This window comes from Macaca nemestrina, chromosome 4 (genome assembly GCF_043159975.1).
Source record: "Macaca nemestrina isolate mMacNem1 chromosome 4, mMacNem.hap1, whole genome shotgun sequence".
NCBI classification, from domain to species: domain Eukaryota; kingdom Metazoa; phylum Chordata; class Mammalia; order Primates; family Cercopithecidae; genus Macaca; species Macaca nemestrina.
In genome coordinates, this window is record NC_092128.1 from 72,466,430 (window position 1) to 72,483,771 (window position 17,342).

Here is a 17,342-nt window from a genome sequence, read left to right on the forward strand (position 1 = left end):
AGGGATGAAGCTGACTTGATCATGGTGGATAAGCTTTTTCATGTGCTGCTGGATTTGGTTCGCCAGTATTTTATTGAGAATTTTCACATCGACGTTCATCAGGGTTATTGGCCTGAAAGTTTCTTTTTTTAGTTGTGTCTCTGTCAGGTTTTTGTATCAGGATGATGCTGGCCTCACAAAATGAGTTAGGGAGGAGTCCCTCTTTTTCTATTGGTTGAAATAGTTTCAGAAGGAATGGTACCAGCTACTCTTTGTACCTCTGGTAGAATTCAGCTGTGAATCTGTCTGGTCTTGGGCTTGTTTTTGGTTAGTAGGCTATTAATTGCTGCCTCAATTTCAGAACTTGTTATTGGTCTATTCAGGGATTCGACTTCTGCCTGGTTTAGTCTTGGGAGGGTGTATGTGTCCAGGAATTTATCCATTTCTTCTAGATTTTCTAGTTTATTTGCATATAGGTGTTTATAGTATTCTCTGATGGTAGTTTGTATTTCTGTGGCATCAGTGGTAATCTCCACTTTATTATTTATTACTGTATCTATTTGATTCTTCTCTATTTTCATCTTTATTAGTCTTGTTAGTGGTCTATCTATTTTGTTAATCTTTTCAAAAAACCAGCTCCTGGATTCATTGATTTTTTTGAAGGATTTTTTGTGTTTCTATCTCCTTCAGTTTTGCTCTGATCTTAATTGTTTATTGTCTTCTGCTAGCTTTTGAGTTTGTTTACTGTTGCTTCTCTAGTTCTTTTAATTGTGATGTTAGGGTGTCACTTTTAGATCTTTCCTGCTATCTCCTGTGGGCATTTAGTGCTATAAATTTCCCTGTAAACACTGCTTTTGCTGTGTCCCAGAGATTCTGATACATTGTATCTTTGTTCTCTTTGGTTTCAAATAACTTATTTATTTCTGCCTTAATTTTGTTATTTACCTAGTAGTCATTCCGGAGCAGGTTGTTCAGTTCCCTTGTAGTTGTGCAGTTTTGAGTGATTTTCTAAATCCTGAGTTCCAATTTGATTGCACTGTGGTCTGAGAGACTGTTTGTTATGATTTCCATTCTTTTGCATTTGCTGAGGAGTGCTTTACTTCCAATTATGTGGTCAATTTTAGGTTAAGTGTGATGTGATTCTGAGAAGAATGTGTCTTCTGTTGATTTGGGGTGGAGAGTTCTGTAGATGTCTATTAGGTCCACTTGGTCCAGAGCTGAGTTAAAGTCCTGAATATCCTTGTTGATTTTCTGTATTGGTGATCTGTCTAATATTGACAGTGGGGTGTTAAAGTCTCTCACTATTATTGTGTGGGCGTCTAAGTCTCTTTGTAAGTCTCTAAGAACTTGCTTTATGAATCGGAGTGCTCCTGTATTGGGTGCATATATATTTAGGATAGTTAGCTCTTCTTGCTGCATTGATCCCTTTACCATTATGTAATGCCTTTCTTTGTCTCTTTTGATCTGTGTTAGTTTAAAGTCTGTTTTATTAGAGTCCAGGATTGCAACCCCTGCTTTTTTTTTTTTGCTTACCACTTGTTTTGTAAATATTCCTCCATCCCTTTATTTTGAACCTATGTGTGTCTTTGCATGTGAGATGGGTCTCGTGAATACAGGAAACTGATGGGTCTTGACTCTATCCAGTTTGCCAGTGTGTGTCTTTTAATTGGGGCATTTAGGTCATTTACATTTAAGGTTAATATTGTTATGTGTGAATTTGATCCTATCATTATGATGCTAGCTGGTTATTCTGCCCATTAGTTGGTGCAGTTTCTTCATAGTGTCAATAGTCTTTACAAATTTTGTATGTTTTTGCAGTGGCTGGTCCCAGTTTTTCCTTTCCATATTTAGTGCTTCCATCAGGAGCTCTTGTAAGGCAGGCCTGGTGGTGACCAAATTGCTCAGCATTTGCTTGTATGTAAAGGATTTTATTTTTCCTTCACTTATGAAGCTTAGTTTGACTGGATATAAAATTCTGTGTTGAAAATTCTTTTCTTTAAGGATGTTAAATGTTGACCCCCACTCTCTTTGGGCCTGTAGTGTTTCTGCGGAGATATCTGCTGTTAGTTGGTTGGGCTTCTTTTTGTGGATAACCTGACCTTTCTTTCTGGCTGCCCTTAACATTTTTTCCCTTCCTTTCAACCTTGGTGAATCTGATGATTATGAGTCCTGGGGTTACTCTTCTCGAGGAGTATCTGTGTGGTATTCTCTGTATTTCCTGAATTTGAATGTTGTCCTGTCTTTCTAGGTTGGGGATGTTCTCCTGGATGATATCCTGAAGAGTGTTTTCCAACTTGGTTCCATTCTCCTCATCACTTTCAGGTACACCAATCAAACGTAGACTTGGTGTTTTCACCGAGTCCCATATTTCTTGGAGGCTTTGTTCATTCCTTTTTATTCTTTTTTCTCTAACCTTGCCTTCTCTCTTTATTGCATTAAGTTACTCTTCAATCTCTGATATCCTTTCTTCTGCTTGATCAATTTGGCTATTGAAACTTGTGTATGCTTCATAAAGTTCTTGTGCTAGGTTTTTCAGCTCCATCAGGTCATTTATGTTCTTCTCTAAACTTCTAGTTATTTATGTTCTTCTCTAAACTTCTAGTTAGCAGTTCATCTACCCTTTTTTCAAGGTTCTTAGCTTCCTTGCATTGGGTTAGAACATGCTTCTTTGCTCGGAGGAGTTTGTTGTTACCCACCTTCTGAAGCCTACTTCTGTCAATTCGTCCAACTCATTTTGTTGCCTTGCTGTTGAGGAGTTGTGATCCTTTGGAGGAGAAGAGGCATTCTGGTTTTTAGAATTTCCAGCCTTTTTGTACTTTTTTTCTTATCTTTGTGGATTTATCTACCTTTTGTTTTTGATGCTGGTGACCTTCCAGTGGGGTTTTTGTGTGGACATCTTTGTTGTTGATGTTGATGCTATTCCTTTCTGTTTGTTAGTTTCCTCCTAAGAGTCAGGACCCTCTGCTGCAGGTCTGCTGGAGTTTGCTGGAGGTCCACTCCAGAGCCTGTTTGCCTGGGTATCACCAGCAGAGGCTGCAGACCAGCAAAGATTTCTGCCTGTTCTTTCCTCTGGAAGCTTCATCCCAGAAGGGCCCCTGCCACATGCCAGCCAGAGTTATCCTGTATGAGGTGTTTGTTGATCCCTGCTGGGAGGTGTCTTCCAGTTAGGAGGCATGGAAGTCAGGGGCCCACTTAAGATGGCAACCTATTCCTTAGCAGAGCTCCAGAATGGTGGTGGGAGATCCACTGCTCTCTTCAGAGCTGTCAGGCAGGGATGTTTAAGTCTGCTGAGGGTATGCTCACAGCCCTTCCCCTAGGTGCTCTGTCCCAGGGAGATGGGAGTTTTATCTATAAGGCCCTGACTGGGGCTGCTGCCTTTCTTTCATAGATGTCCTACCCAGAGAGTAGGAATCTAGAGAGGCAGTCTGGCTATAGTGTCTTTGCTGAGCTGCGGTGGGCTCTGCCTAGTTCAAACTCCCTGCAGCTTTGTCTACACTGTGAGGGGAAAACCATCTACTCAAGCCTCAGTAATGGTGGATGCCCCATCCCCCGCCAAGTTTCAGCATCCAGATCGACTTCAGACTGCTATGTTGGCAGTGACAATTTCAAGCCAGTGGATCTTAGCTTGCTGAGCTCCATGTGGGTGGGATCTATTGAGCTAGACCACTTGGCTCCCTGGCTTCATCCCTCTTTCCAGGGGGAGTGAACAGTTCTGTCTCAGTGGTGTTCCAGGCACTACTGGGATATGGAAAACAAAAACAAAAACAAAAACAAAAAAACCTCCTGCAGTTAGCTCGAGGTCTGCCCAAATGGCCACCCAGTTTTGTGCTTGAAACCCAGGGCCCTGGTGGTGTAGGCACCTGAGGAAATCTCCTGGTCTGCGGGTTGTGAAGACTGTCGAAAATGTAGTATCTGGGCCAGAATGCACTATACCTCATGGCACAGTCCTTCATGGCTTCTCTTGGCTAGGTGAGGGAGTTCCCTGACCCCTTGTGCTTCCTGGGTGAGGCAACATCCCATCCCGCTTCAGCTTGCCCTCCATGGGCTGCTCCCAGTGTCTCAGTTGGAAATGCAGAAAGCACCCGCCTTCTGTGTTGATCTCACTGGGAACTGCATACTGGAGCTGTTCCTATTCAGCCATCTTGCCAGCCACCTCTGAATCATAAGATTTCTTTACATATTCGAGGTATAAGTCTCTCATCGGAAATATGATTTGCAAATATTTTCTCCCATTTCATGGGTTGTCTCTTCACTTTATTGATGATAACTTTTGTAGCACAAGAATTTTAAATTTTGATGTAATCCAATTTATCCATCTGTTTCTTTGTTGCTTGTATTTTTAGTGTCATATCTATGAAACTTTTCTCTTACTCAAGGTTATAAAGGTTTAAGCTGATATTTTCTTTTAAGAGTTTTATAGTTTTCATTTTATAAACTAGTTTTATGAAACTATAATTGTAGTTCTTACAGTGAGGTCTTTGATCCATTTTGTGTGAATTTTTCTACATAGTGTAAGGCAAGGGTTCAGCACCATTTACTACAAAGTCTATTCTTTCTCCATTGAATGGTTTGAATAGTTGAGTTGAATCTGTAGATCAGTTTGGGAAATATTGCCCATGATCATGAGTGTATTCATGGTATCTAATCTATGAAAATTATATGTCTTTCCATTTATTTAGGTTGTCTTTAATTTTTTTCCATAATATTTTATACTTTCCAGAACACAAGTTTTTCACTTCCTTTGTTAAATATATTTGTAAATATTTTATTATTTATGATGCTGTAAGAAATGAAATTATTTTCTTTATTTCATTTTGGATTGTTCAGTGCAAGTGTGTGTAGAAATACAATTGATTTTTGTATAATGATTTTGTGTCCTGCAACTTTGCAAAACTTATTAGTTTGACTAGTTTTTGCTAGATTATTTAGGATTTTCTGAATCATGATGACTTAATCATGTCATGTATACGTATATTTTACTTCTTTCTTTCAAATTTTGATGTCTTTCACTTCATTTTCTCCCCTAATTGACTCACCTTGTGTAATGTTAAATGGAAGTAGTGAGAATAATCACTCTTGTCTTGTTTCTGATCTTAGGGGAAAACATTCAGTTCTTCACCCTTATATACAGGTTGTATATACATTATCTGAACTACCTGGGACCAGAAGTGTTCTGGATTGGGTGGGATTTTTTTGGATTTTGGTATATTTGCATTGTACTTACCAGTTGAACATCCCAAATAAAAAAATCAAAAATTTGAAATGATCCAGTGAACATTTCCTTTGAGCATGATGTCAGCACTCAAAACACTTTGGATTTTAGGGCATTTTGGATTTTGGACTTTCAGATTTGGGATGCTCAACATATATTAACTGTGGGTTTTTCATATACGCACTTTATCAAGTTGAGAAAGTTCCCTTCCATTCCTAGATTTTTATAAACAATATTTTAGTCTTGCATTGTGTGAAATGTTTTTCCTTTTCTGTTGAGATGATCATGTGAGTTTTGTTCTTTATTGTATTGATATGATGTATTATATTGATTAATTTTTGGTCTTTAAACATTTGTGGACTATTATCCATTATGGTGTCTGCTCAACAGTTATACCTTGGCAAGTGTGAGATAAGTGCTGAGTCCTGGCCATGTTGCTGTCCCTCATTTTTCAAAAAAAATTTAATATTAAGTATGGTATTTCTAATGGAATCTTGTATTAAATGTCACACTGTAAAATTCAAAATTTGCCATTTCTCAGTTTCCTAAACTTAATAGAGCTGTTAGTAAATTGTCTTTACGAGAAATGTATCTCTTCCTATTTATCTGAAAGTAGGTGAAGATAATTTTGTATTGCTCCAGCCCTTCAGCCACCATTATATCAGAATAGGATGAAATTTTTAAACAACATGAATGTGTATCTATAATACACCTTTCAAAAAGAACACATTCTTACCAAATTACGCTGTTGTTTTTACTGGAGTCTTAGGTTTTATGATTTTAAAAACATCTCTAAGGCTCAAATTCTACCATTCTTGGTTTGAAATCAACCTCTTCTTTTCCTGTATGGTTGGAATGGTTACACAGCTATGGCCCACAAGCCAAATTTTGCCTGTAGACATGTTTTATTTGTCTACAGACTTTTGAAATTTAGGCCAAGCATGTACTCCTAGCTAGACACCATATTCAATCTTCCTATTGTCTTTTATTATGCATTTAAGCATGGCTTTGGAGCTTGTAATGCTTGCAGTAAACATCTTGTTTTTGACATTTTTATTTATCTCAATGGAACCATTATCTCTTGGCTTACCCAAATTTGAAATATTGGAATAATGGAATCATTATTAATAATTTTATAAAGATTTTTAAATATAAAAATCACTTAAATACAAATAGATTCTCATTATGTAAGATTTAGACAATCAAAAGTACAAAATGCTGAAAGTCCCTTTTCACTTCTGTCTACCACTTTTTTCTCATTTACATGTAATCATTGTCATTAAGTTGGGATGTGTTCTTCCAGCTCACTTTGTAGACTTTTACACGCACACGCACAGACAAATACACACACACAGGCTATTTTTTTATATATAAAAAATAGGCTTGACAAATATAGTCCAACTTATTAACAATGGTTACTTCTAGATGGGGAAGAAATAGTAGAGAGGAGGGAAGGGACTTTTCAATCTTTAGCCATTACTACCAATTCTGTATAATCATGACTTACAAACATATTTATATGAAGACTACATCAGCAAGACACAAAACCCAGCAACTATAAATGAGAATATTGATCGATTGACTATGTAAAAATATTATACTCTATCAGTCAGGGTTCCACCAGATAAGCAGAACTAGCAGGGAGAATAATTATAAATATAAATTCAAATTTAAATACATATATATAGGTATAGATAGATAGATATAGATGCAGATAGATATATATAGATAGAGATATGTGTGTGTACACATACAGACACACACACACACACATATGGACTAGCTTGTGTGATTGTTGGGGCTTACTAAGAAAGTCTGAACTCAGTAGAGAAGGTCTTTAAAAAGGGAATATCATAGTGTAAAACTTCATATTCCTTTGGGAGAAGCCTCAGTCCTACTTTTAAGGCTTTTCAACTGATTTAATCAGGTTTACTCAGATTATTTAAGATAATCTCCCTTATTTAAGGTCACCTGAATAAGGACTTTAATTATATCTGCAAACTACCTTCACAAGAAAACTAAGACTAGATGTTTAATTAAATAATTACATATTGTAGCCTAGCCAAGGTAACACCTCACAAAAGTCATCACATATGCAAACTAAAAATTTACATATAGCAAAAGACACTGTGAACAGAGATAAGCAACACGCAAGTAAAATGTCTATACAATATAGGTAATAGACAAAGGATTAATATTCAGAACTTACTGAGTTCCCCCAAATCATCAAGAAAGACAAGAAACAGTTGATAGAAAAATGGGCAAAGGATATGCTAGGCAATTTACACACAAAATTTCATAGTCTGATGAAAAAATACAAGAGAATGCTCAAACTCACTACCAATTAGGGAACTGAAATGTAAAACAATAGCTAATTTTTCCTGATTATTTTAGCAAACATTTAAAATTATGGATAATATCAAAAGCAGGCAAAAATGCAGAGTAATGGGAACTCCTGCTAGGAATCTGTCCTTTCTTACTTTCTTTGTTAATCACTAAGTTCATAAGTTTGATTGTTTATAGTTGAGTCTTCCAACTAAATTCCCTGACTCTTTTCTCCCTGAGTTCAGCTTGCATAGTACTAGTAGATACATCTGAATTCTCTCTTTTTCTCTTACATACACACAGACAATGCCTTAACATTATTTGTAACAGCCTCAGCCTGGAAACCACTAACTGTCTAACAACTATAGCCTGGATACATAACTTGTGATGTATTCATGCAACAGATTATTATAATAAAGAAAGTGACTATAAACTACAAGAATCAGCGTGGATGACTCCTGAAAAATACTGTTGGGTAAAGAAGCAAAACAATGAAGAAAACATCAAGCATGATTGTATCTAAACAAAGATCGAAAATGGCAAAACTAAACTATCTTATTTAGCAATGCATACCTAGGTAGTAAAAACATAAAGAAACACAAAGAAATGGTTATTCCAAATATTTAGGTAGCAATTACCTTATGATTTGGGAATGGTGGATGTGGAGGGAGAAAGTTGTGATTTGGGAGTTAAACTCAGGGGATTTCTGGGGTGCTTTTGATCTTAGACTTCTTGACTTTGATGGCAATGACATGTTAAACAGAACATACATGTTTTATGTTTCACTCTATTTGGTTATAGTTAATAATTTTTTTAATTTAAAAATACCACAAGGGAACTTCCTGAGGTGCTGGTAGTTTTCTATTTCTTGACATGAATGGTGATTGCATAATGTGTGATTAAAAAAAGTAAATTTACTTAAAATTTCCACACTTTTCTCTTTGTTCTATTTGGCTAAAAATTTGTAAAAATAAAGTGGATAAAAAACCTTTATGAATTACTCCCTGCCTACAGAATAAAGATCAGACCCCTAACCTTTCAAAGTCCTCCATATATTGACTACCAGAACCTTTCTAATCCTAACTCCCACTACTGCCTTCTGTGGAAACCAATAATAATAATGATAGCCCAAAACAAATTTAAAAAACCCCCCAAAACCCCAACCTTCAAAACTGCAAACAAAATTAAAAAGTCCACAAAGACACTAATTTTACTAAATTTCCTGTAACAAAAAACTTAACCTTGCTTCTTTTTATTCTTTATTTGAAGGATTTTGAATTGCCTACCACATGTTTTCCTAAGATGAATCAGAGGAGGATGACATGCTTGCTTAGTCTTTGATGATAATGAATATGTGTTTACACGATTGTCAGAAAGAACACATTTCTCCCAAGTTGTTACCTAACTGGTATTGTGTGTTTAGATTAAGAATTTTCTTTCTGATTTAAACCAGCTAAAGTCAGTTTTTTAAAGGACATATATATATAAGATGTTAGATACTGGTTTGTGCCCAACAAAACACAGTGAAAACTAAATAACCCAAATCAAGCCCTGAGTCTTCATGTGCAGACTATCAGCTTCACACTTAGTCATAGTTAACTTCACACTTAAATGCCATTGAAAAGAAGCAGGGCCAAATATTCCTGGAAAATGGGACTCTGAGGTTCACAGACATTTGCTGCAAATACCTGAGCCCCATGCTTTGGGGAGATTTCACTAAGAAGATTGATGTGCAGCTTCCAGGGGAAAGAATGAGGGAGGGGCAGGATGTGGTCTTGGTGAATCAGAAGCGGCCCTCCTTCCCCACCCCTCTTCTGAGTCAGCATGCAGCCACACGGCCCCACATGGTGCAGTTCTGGCTCTCGGATGAGCTGTCACACGGGGTCCTCCCTGCCTGCCTTCACTACAGCACTTGGTGATTTCCAGCACCGTATTTATCATATAAATAGTTTTGTTCTGTCTATAAATTAGTCAAGCAATCCGTTTTTGAATCTTTCTGATAGTGACACAGTGACGTGAGGTGGTGTTGGGTTTGCTTGTTGTTGAATTTGCTTGCCTCATTTGGTCCTTAAAATGGTAAAGTAACATCACCCGTTTGTAGACAGCCTCGCAAAAATTTGAGCCCCTGGTTTTGGAACCAAGTCAGCTGGGTTCAAATTCCCACTTGCCACCTTCCAGACCTGGCATTTTATAAGTGCATGTATTCCTTTTTGCCTTAGGGCATGAAACATGTGCTCAACACTTCATTGCTGCAGTGGGAACTGAGAGCCATTCTTGCTGGTGGTGCTGGTGGCAGAAGTTACGGCAAGCTCCCACAGAGCAGTGGCTGGCTCCAGTGCCCGTGTCTGGGCTCCAGGGCTGGCAGTGTGGCAGAGTGGGCCACACTCACCAGTGCTGGGCAATAAAACAGTGTTTTTTTTTTTTTAATTATTGTTATTATACTTTATGTCCTAGAGTACATGTGCACAAAGTGCAGATTTGTTACATATGTATACATGTGCCATGTTGGTGTGCTGCACCCATAAACTTGTCATTTACATTAGGTATATCTCCTAATGCTATCCCTCCCCCCTCCCCCCACCCCACAATAGGCCCTGGTGTGTGATGTTCTCCTTCCTGTGTCCAAGTGCTCTCATTGTTCAATTCCCACGTATGAGTGAGAACATGCGGTGTTTGGTTTTCTAAAAACAGCATTTTCACATTGGACCAGCTCCATGACTTCATTTGGGGTATTGTTCATGGCTACAGGGTCCTCACATTGGCTATCCTGGCAAATCTGGGAATTCTGCAATGCCCTTTTAAGCACATTCCCTTTTGCTTAAACCAAACTTGGTCTCTTTTAAATGTAGTAAAAGATATTGACTGATAGAGTGACCTTGTGAAAATTTACTTTCTCATCTATAAAATAGCTTAATAATAGCCATCTCTAAGAGTTATTGGGAGATTTCAATATATTAATGCATGCAAGTACTCAGTGTGGTGTCTGGCACTAAAATATTAGTTATTAATTATTAATAATGTGCTGGGCACAGGAAGAGCATTGGACTCTCTGTAATGAGAGTGTATCTTGTTATTGGGAGGGTCTCTCTGTTTCAGGGTTAGGAATGATAGGATTAAAAATAATTTGGGAATTTTTATGACTCATGACTTTATGGTTGGTTGATTTAGGCAACCATATAGCTTTCGTTTTACTTATTTAATTTGAATTTAATTTATGGACTTGTAAGGGCATAAATATTAGTTTTACAGCTTGATTTTGACACAAAGCAAGATACTGAACATTAACAACACCACAGAGGCCTACTTTGTGCTCCTGTCCCTGTTGTTACTTCCTCCAAAGGTAACCACAGCACAGATTCCTATTACTATAAATTAATGTTGCCTGTTTTTGAATTTTATTTGAATGAGATTACATAGTATATACTCTTTTTGTTGCTAAATGTTATAGCTTTGAGATTCATTAATGTTTTTATAGATAGATATAGTTTTCTTCATTGCTAAATTGTATTCCATTATACATATATACCACAATTGATCTATTCTATTGTTAACGGGTAACATGGTTTGGCTCTGTGTCCCTACTAAAATTGCATGTCAAATTGTATCCCCAATGTCAGAGGAGGGGCCTGGTGGGAGGTCATTGAATCATGGGGACGGACTTCCCCCTTGCCACTCTTGTGATGAACTTCTCACAAGATCTGGTTGTTTGAAAGTGTGTAGCACCTCCCACTTCACTCCCTCTCTCTCCTCCTGATCATGTGAAGACTGTGCCTGCTTTCCCTTTGCCTTCTACCATGATTATAAGTTTCCTGAGGTCTCCCCAGGAGCAGAAGCCTATATAGCCTGCAGAACTGCAAGCTGATTAAAACTCTTTTCTTTATAAACTACCCAGTCCCAGGTATGTCTTTGTAACAGTGTGAGAATGGACTAATACATGGGCATTTGGATTGCTTCTAGTTTGGTGCTATGGAGAATAATGTGCTAGGAATATTCTCATTCTCATAACTATTGTTTTGTGCACACAGGTATGCATTTCAGTTAAGTTTATACCTGCAGATTGAATGACTGAATCATACGGTGCACATATGTTCAGCTTTACTGGCAACAAAATTTCCAAAGTAGTTTTTACCAATTTATACCCTCAAAGCATCCTATGAGTTTCTCTTGCTGTATATCCTCATCAATACTTGGTATTGTCAATCTTTTTAATTTTAGCCATTCTGGGGTGTGTGTAGAGATATCCTATTTTGTTTTCAATTTGCATTTTCTGGATAACTAGTAATGTTGAGTACCTATTCATGTTCATTGGCCATTTGGATATCTCTTGTAAAAAGCTGTTCAAGTTTTTTCCCCGTTTAGAAAAATATCGAGCCTGTCTTTTTTATAGATTTACAAGAAGTATTTACATAGTCTGGATATGAGTTATTTGTATGATTTAAATATGTCAAATATCTTCTTCCACTTTGCATCTTGCCTTTTCATTCTCTTAATGGTGTCTTTTGATGAATAGAAGATTTAAATTTTAATAAGTCCAAATGATCAGTAATTTTATTAGGCTAGTACATTTTATTTTAATTAATATACTTTATTTTTAAAGCAATTTTAGTTTTACAGAAAAATTGAGCCAAAGAGCAGAGATTCCCATATACTCCCTGCTCTTCCAGTTTCCCTATTAATTTGTGTCTTGCATTGATGTGATACATTTGTTACAGTTGATGAACTGATATTAATACATTGTTGTTAACATAAAATCCATCTCTTCTTATATATTTATAAATATCCTGTTGGTTCTGTTTGTCTGGAAAGCCCTGATTTATACACCCTGGCAACCACTAATCTTTTTACTGTCTCCATAGTTTTGTCTTTTCCAAAATGACATTTGTTGGAGATATACATATTTAGCCTTTTAGACTGGCATCTTTCACTTGGCAATAAGCATTTAAGGTTCCTCTATATCTGTGTGTGGATCATTTTTTCTTATTGTTCAATAATATTCATATTACATTGTAGGGATGTACCACAGTTTGTTAATCCATTTATCTATTGAAAGACATCTTGGTTGCATTCAATTTTAGGCAATTATTAATAAAGTTCCTGCAAACATTCATGTCAAATTTTTGTGTGAACATAAGTTTTTAACTTATTTGCGCAAATACATAGGAGTATGATTGCTGGATCATAAGGTGAGACAAGGTTTAGCATTGTCATAAAATTCCATTTGTCTTCCAAAGTGGCTGTACCATTTTACAATCCTACCAGCAATGAATAAGAGTTCTGGATGGATATGTGTGTGTGTGTGTGTGTGTGTGTGTGTTTGTGTGTGTGTTCTATATATGTATATATGTATATGTGTGTCTGTGTGTGTATACATGTGTGTATGTAAAACTTGATCCCTACTTCACATCAGATATAAAAATCAATTTCAGATGGATTGAAAGGTAAATCAATAAAGGTTCTAGAATATAACATAAGAGAAGATACTGCTTACAATTTCCTTTAAAGCATTAACTTAAAAGAATAAAAAAACAAGTCACAGACTGAGGGGAAATATTTGTAAAACACGTACATGATAAAGATCTTCTATCCAAAATATACAAAGAACTCTTAAAACTCAACAGTAAGAAAACAAACAACCCAATTACAAAGTGGGCAAAAGACCTGAACACCCACCCACCAAAGAAGATATACAGATGGCAAATGGCATATCAACAGATATCCAACATCATATGCCATTAGAGAATTTCAAATTACAACAAGGTAACACCACCCATCTATTAGAATGGTTAAAATCCAGAACACTTTAATACCAAATGCTGATGAGAATGTGGAACAATAAATCCAGCATAATTTATTTAAAAGGTCATCCTTTTCCCACTCCATCATAGTAACAGTGTTGTTGAAAATCAGGTAACTGTATATAAGGACTATTTCTGGACTCAATTCTGTCCTCTTGGTCTGTTTATTTTTCCTGGTGCCAATATCACTCTTTTGGTTACTGTAGCTTTAAAATAAACTTTGATAGCTCTAAGCTAATCTTCTTCACAATTCTCTTGGCTATTCTTGATCCTTTGCATTTCCATATAAAGCTTAGAAACAATTGGCCAATTTCCATACACACAGAGAGATAAACAAAAAACAGGCTGAGAACTTGATTGTAAATGTTTTGAATCTATAGATCAGTGTTATCAAAACTTTCGGTCTTGCGACCCCTTTACAATCTTAAAAAGTATTGAGAACTCTGAAGAGCTTTTTTTTATGTGAGTTATATCTATTAATTGTTACCACAATGATATGGAAAACTGAGAAAATTTAAACATACTTATTAAATCATTTAAAAATAACAATAAACCCATTACATGTTAAAATAAGTGAAAACATAAATAAAGTGAAAACAGCTATGTTTTCTAAAAGAAAAAAAAATTAAGTGAGAAAAAGAACCTTGCTTTATGTTTCTGCAAATTTTGTTTTTTGTTTTTTTTTTTTTTTAGATGGAGTTTTTCTCTTGTTGCCCAGGCTGCAGTGCAGTGGCACAATCTCGGCTCACTGCAACCTCCACTTCCCAGGTTCAAGCAATTCTCCTGCCTCAGCCTCCCAAGTAGCTGGGATTACAGGCATGTGCCACCATGCCTGGCTTGTTTTTACAAATTGTTTTAAATGCCCAGCTTAATGGAAAACAGTGGGATTCTTTTATTGCTTCTGTCTTTAATCCATTGTGATATGTTGTTTTGATTGCAGTACATAAAGAAAATCTGGGCTCAGGTATATGTAATTAAAAAGGAAAATGTTTTAGTAGTCTTTTTCAGAAAATAGTGAATATTCTTCTTTGATACTACAATGAAACAGAAAAAGTGGTATTTTCTTAAATTTTAAATGTAATGTTTGATACTTTAAAAATGGGTTTTAATTCCCTGGTGATTTTTTTTTTTAATCTTCTCATTAATGTTTTTTCAAAATATCACAGTTATTTTAAAGCCAGTGTCTTATAACTCCAATGTTTGTATCACCTACGGTTCTGTTTTTAATTGTCTATTTTTTCTCTTTATTTTTGTTTGTTTGGCCCCAATTCCTAGTATACTTAGTAATTTTTTACTGATTACAAGAAATTTATTGAGAAAATTATAGAGTCTCTGAATGATGTAAGCTTTTCCAGAGAAGATTTAGTTTTTTCTCCTGGAGGGCAGGTAGAGTACATGCAGAACACTTTAATCTGGTTAAGGCTTTTCTATTTTTGAATTATTCTTACTCCTAGGGTATATCCCTTTCAGGGCCCTAATTGAAAGCCTGAAGTGTTTGCTAGTGCCTCTTTTACTTGGTGGTTCCTGAATTCCAATTTTTGTTTCCTTGGTACCATGAGATTGCCTAAATATCTGCTTAGCTTTTTAGCTTCTTAGCAGCTGCTTTCTGTCTAGTTTCTGCCATCTTGCCCCATATGTGCTCATCTTAGAAATCAGGAAATGCTTCATACGAAAATTTGCATGCAGAATGTTGGGCTTACTTCTCTCTGTAACTCCCTTTTCTCCTGGAGCTGGAATCTTATATTCTGGGCTTTCATTTCTCTTCTATGTGCAGAAAATATATTAAAAGTAAGAATAAAGTTTATTATAGAAATCAAATATGTCTTAATATTAGGAAATGTATGAATATGGTTCATCAAAATGTTTTAAAAATCAACAATCCTTTTTAATTATAAATGTTTTTCTTAGTAAACTGTAGCTTGATGACTGCTTTATCAACAGGACTTTAAAAAATCTAGTTATCTATCCAAGGGATTGACAAATATGGCACATGGGTCAGTCACTTGTTTTTGTAAATAAAGTTTTATTGGAACACTGACATGCCAATTTATTTATGACATCTATGGCTACATCCATGCTACAATGGCAGAGCTGAGTAGTTGTAACAGAGGTTGGGTCATAGTCTAAATCCTAAAATATTTACTCTTTGGCCCTTTAAGCAGATGTTTGCCAATCCTTTATCTATCTTAGGCAGTTTCCTCATCTGTAAACTGGGGATAACGTCACCTTACTTCACCGGGTAATAAAATAATTTTATATCATTATATATATTTGTGTATACAGTTGACTCTTGAGCAACACAAGCTTGAACTGCACAGGTTCACTTGCTATGCAGATTTTTCTCAATATATTTTGGAAAATGCTTTGGAGATTTGCGATAATTTGAGAAAACAGATGAACTGCGTGAATTAAGAAAAAGTTAGATATGTTATGAATGCACATAATATGTGTAGACATTAATCCATTTTACCATTTACTATCAAAATATGCACAACTGTGTCATAAAAATTTAAATTTTATCAAGATTTACATACACACTTATAGACCAAAAATGGTGCCATTTGTGGTGAAGAGAAGTGTAAACAAATGTAAAGATGCAATTTTAAGCAATAACTGCATAAAACTAATTGTAGTACATATTATAGTACCATAATAATTTGTTTGTTTGTTTGTTTGTTTTTTGAGACAGAGTCTCGCTCTGTCGCCCAGGCTGGAGTGCAGTGGCGCGATCACGGCTCGCTGCAAGCTCCGCCTCCCGGGTTTACGCCATTCTCCTGCCTCAGCCTCCCGAGTAGCTGGGATTACAGGCGCCCACCACCATGCCCGGCTAATTTTTTGTATTTTTAGTGGAGACAGGGTTTCGCCGTGTTAGCCAGGATGGTCTGGATCTCCTCACCTCGTGATCCGCCCACCTCCGCCTCCCAAAGTGCTGGGATTACAGGCATGAGCCACCGCGCCCAGCCTAACATAATAATTTTATAGCCACCTCCCATTGCTATTGTAGTGAGCTCAAGCGTTTTATCTGCCTAAAATGCTATGTAATGCTAATCATCTCCGTGTGAGCAGTTTGTCTCTCCAGTAAATTGCGTATAGCAGTAAAAAGTGGTCTCTTGTGATTGTTGCGTATTTTCCATTATGCTTAGTGCCATACTGTAAATCTTGAATAACATTATGGGACCCATACGAAGTGCCACTAGTGATGCTGGAAGTGCTCCCAAGAAGCATAGAATCGTCATGATATTACAAGAAAAAGTTGACTTTCAGACAGATGATTCATCCAATAAACAGACCATGTAAATGTATGATATTGATAAATACAATATAGTATTGTAAATGTATTTTCTCTTCCTTATTATTTTCTTAATAACATTTTCTTTTTTCTAGCTTATTTTATTGTAATAATACAGTATATAATATACATAGCATACAAATATGTGTTAATCTACTGTTAGCCTACTACAGTAGGCTATTAATAGTTAAGTTTTTGGAGAATCAAAACATACATGTGTGAGGGGTTGGCACTCCGACCCCTGCATTGTTCAAGGGCCAACTGTATATCTGGATGGGTGTGTATACAACTGTATATCTGTATATTTTTATGTGTGTGTACACATACACATAATATTTTCACTCAACATTAACCTCGAGAGAGTCAAATAGAGGGGACAAGTGATGGTTCTTAACATTTCATTCTGTTCTATTCAAAAGTTTTACAGGTAGTCTGGGTTGATGAAAGGTATAATTATAGTTAGGAGAAATTAGAAAGTAACCTAATAATCTCATAAACACAAGGACCACAATTGGGCTCCTTTGACAGTAGAAACATACCACAATACACAGAGACATATTTTTCCTTAGCTTGGATCAAGAAAAAAGAAATCTCTAGACCAAAAGAGTTAGAGGAAATGTTGATCAATTACTTGGCTCAGTTTGTTGCTTTAGATGGGTGTGTTTATAAATTACCTAGGCCATAGCTTAACTTTCAAAGATCTTCTGAGACATTTTTTTTCTGTCTTATTCCAACATTTTTT

At 36.2% G+C, this 17,342-nt stretch overlaps 1 protein-coding gene across 1 annotated transcript in view; it reads left to right on the forward strand.

Moving 5' to 3' along the window:
- LOC139362623 (uncharacterized) overlaps nucleotides 1-17,342 on the forward strand; it is a 78,855-nt gene that overhangs the window by 56,147 nt on the left and 5,366 nt on the right. Inside the window, exon 3 of the mRNA XM_071094133.1 lies at nucleotides 2,228-2,301. Within this exon, the coding sequence (XP_070950234.1) occupies nucleotides 2,228-2,301 (74 nt within the window). The remainder of the gene's footprint in view (nucleotides 1-2,227; nucleotides 2,302-17,342) is intronic.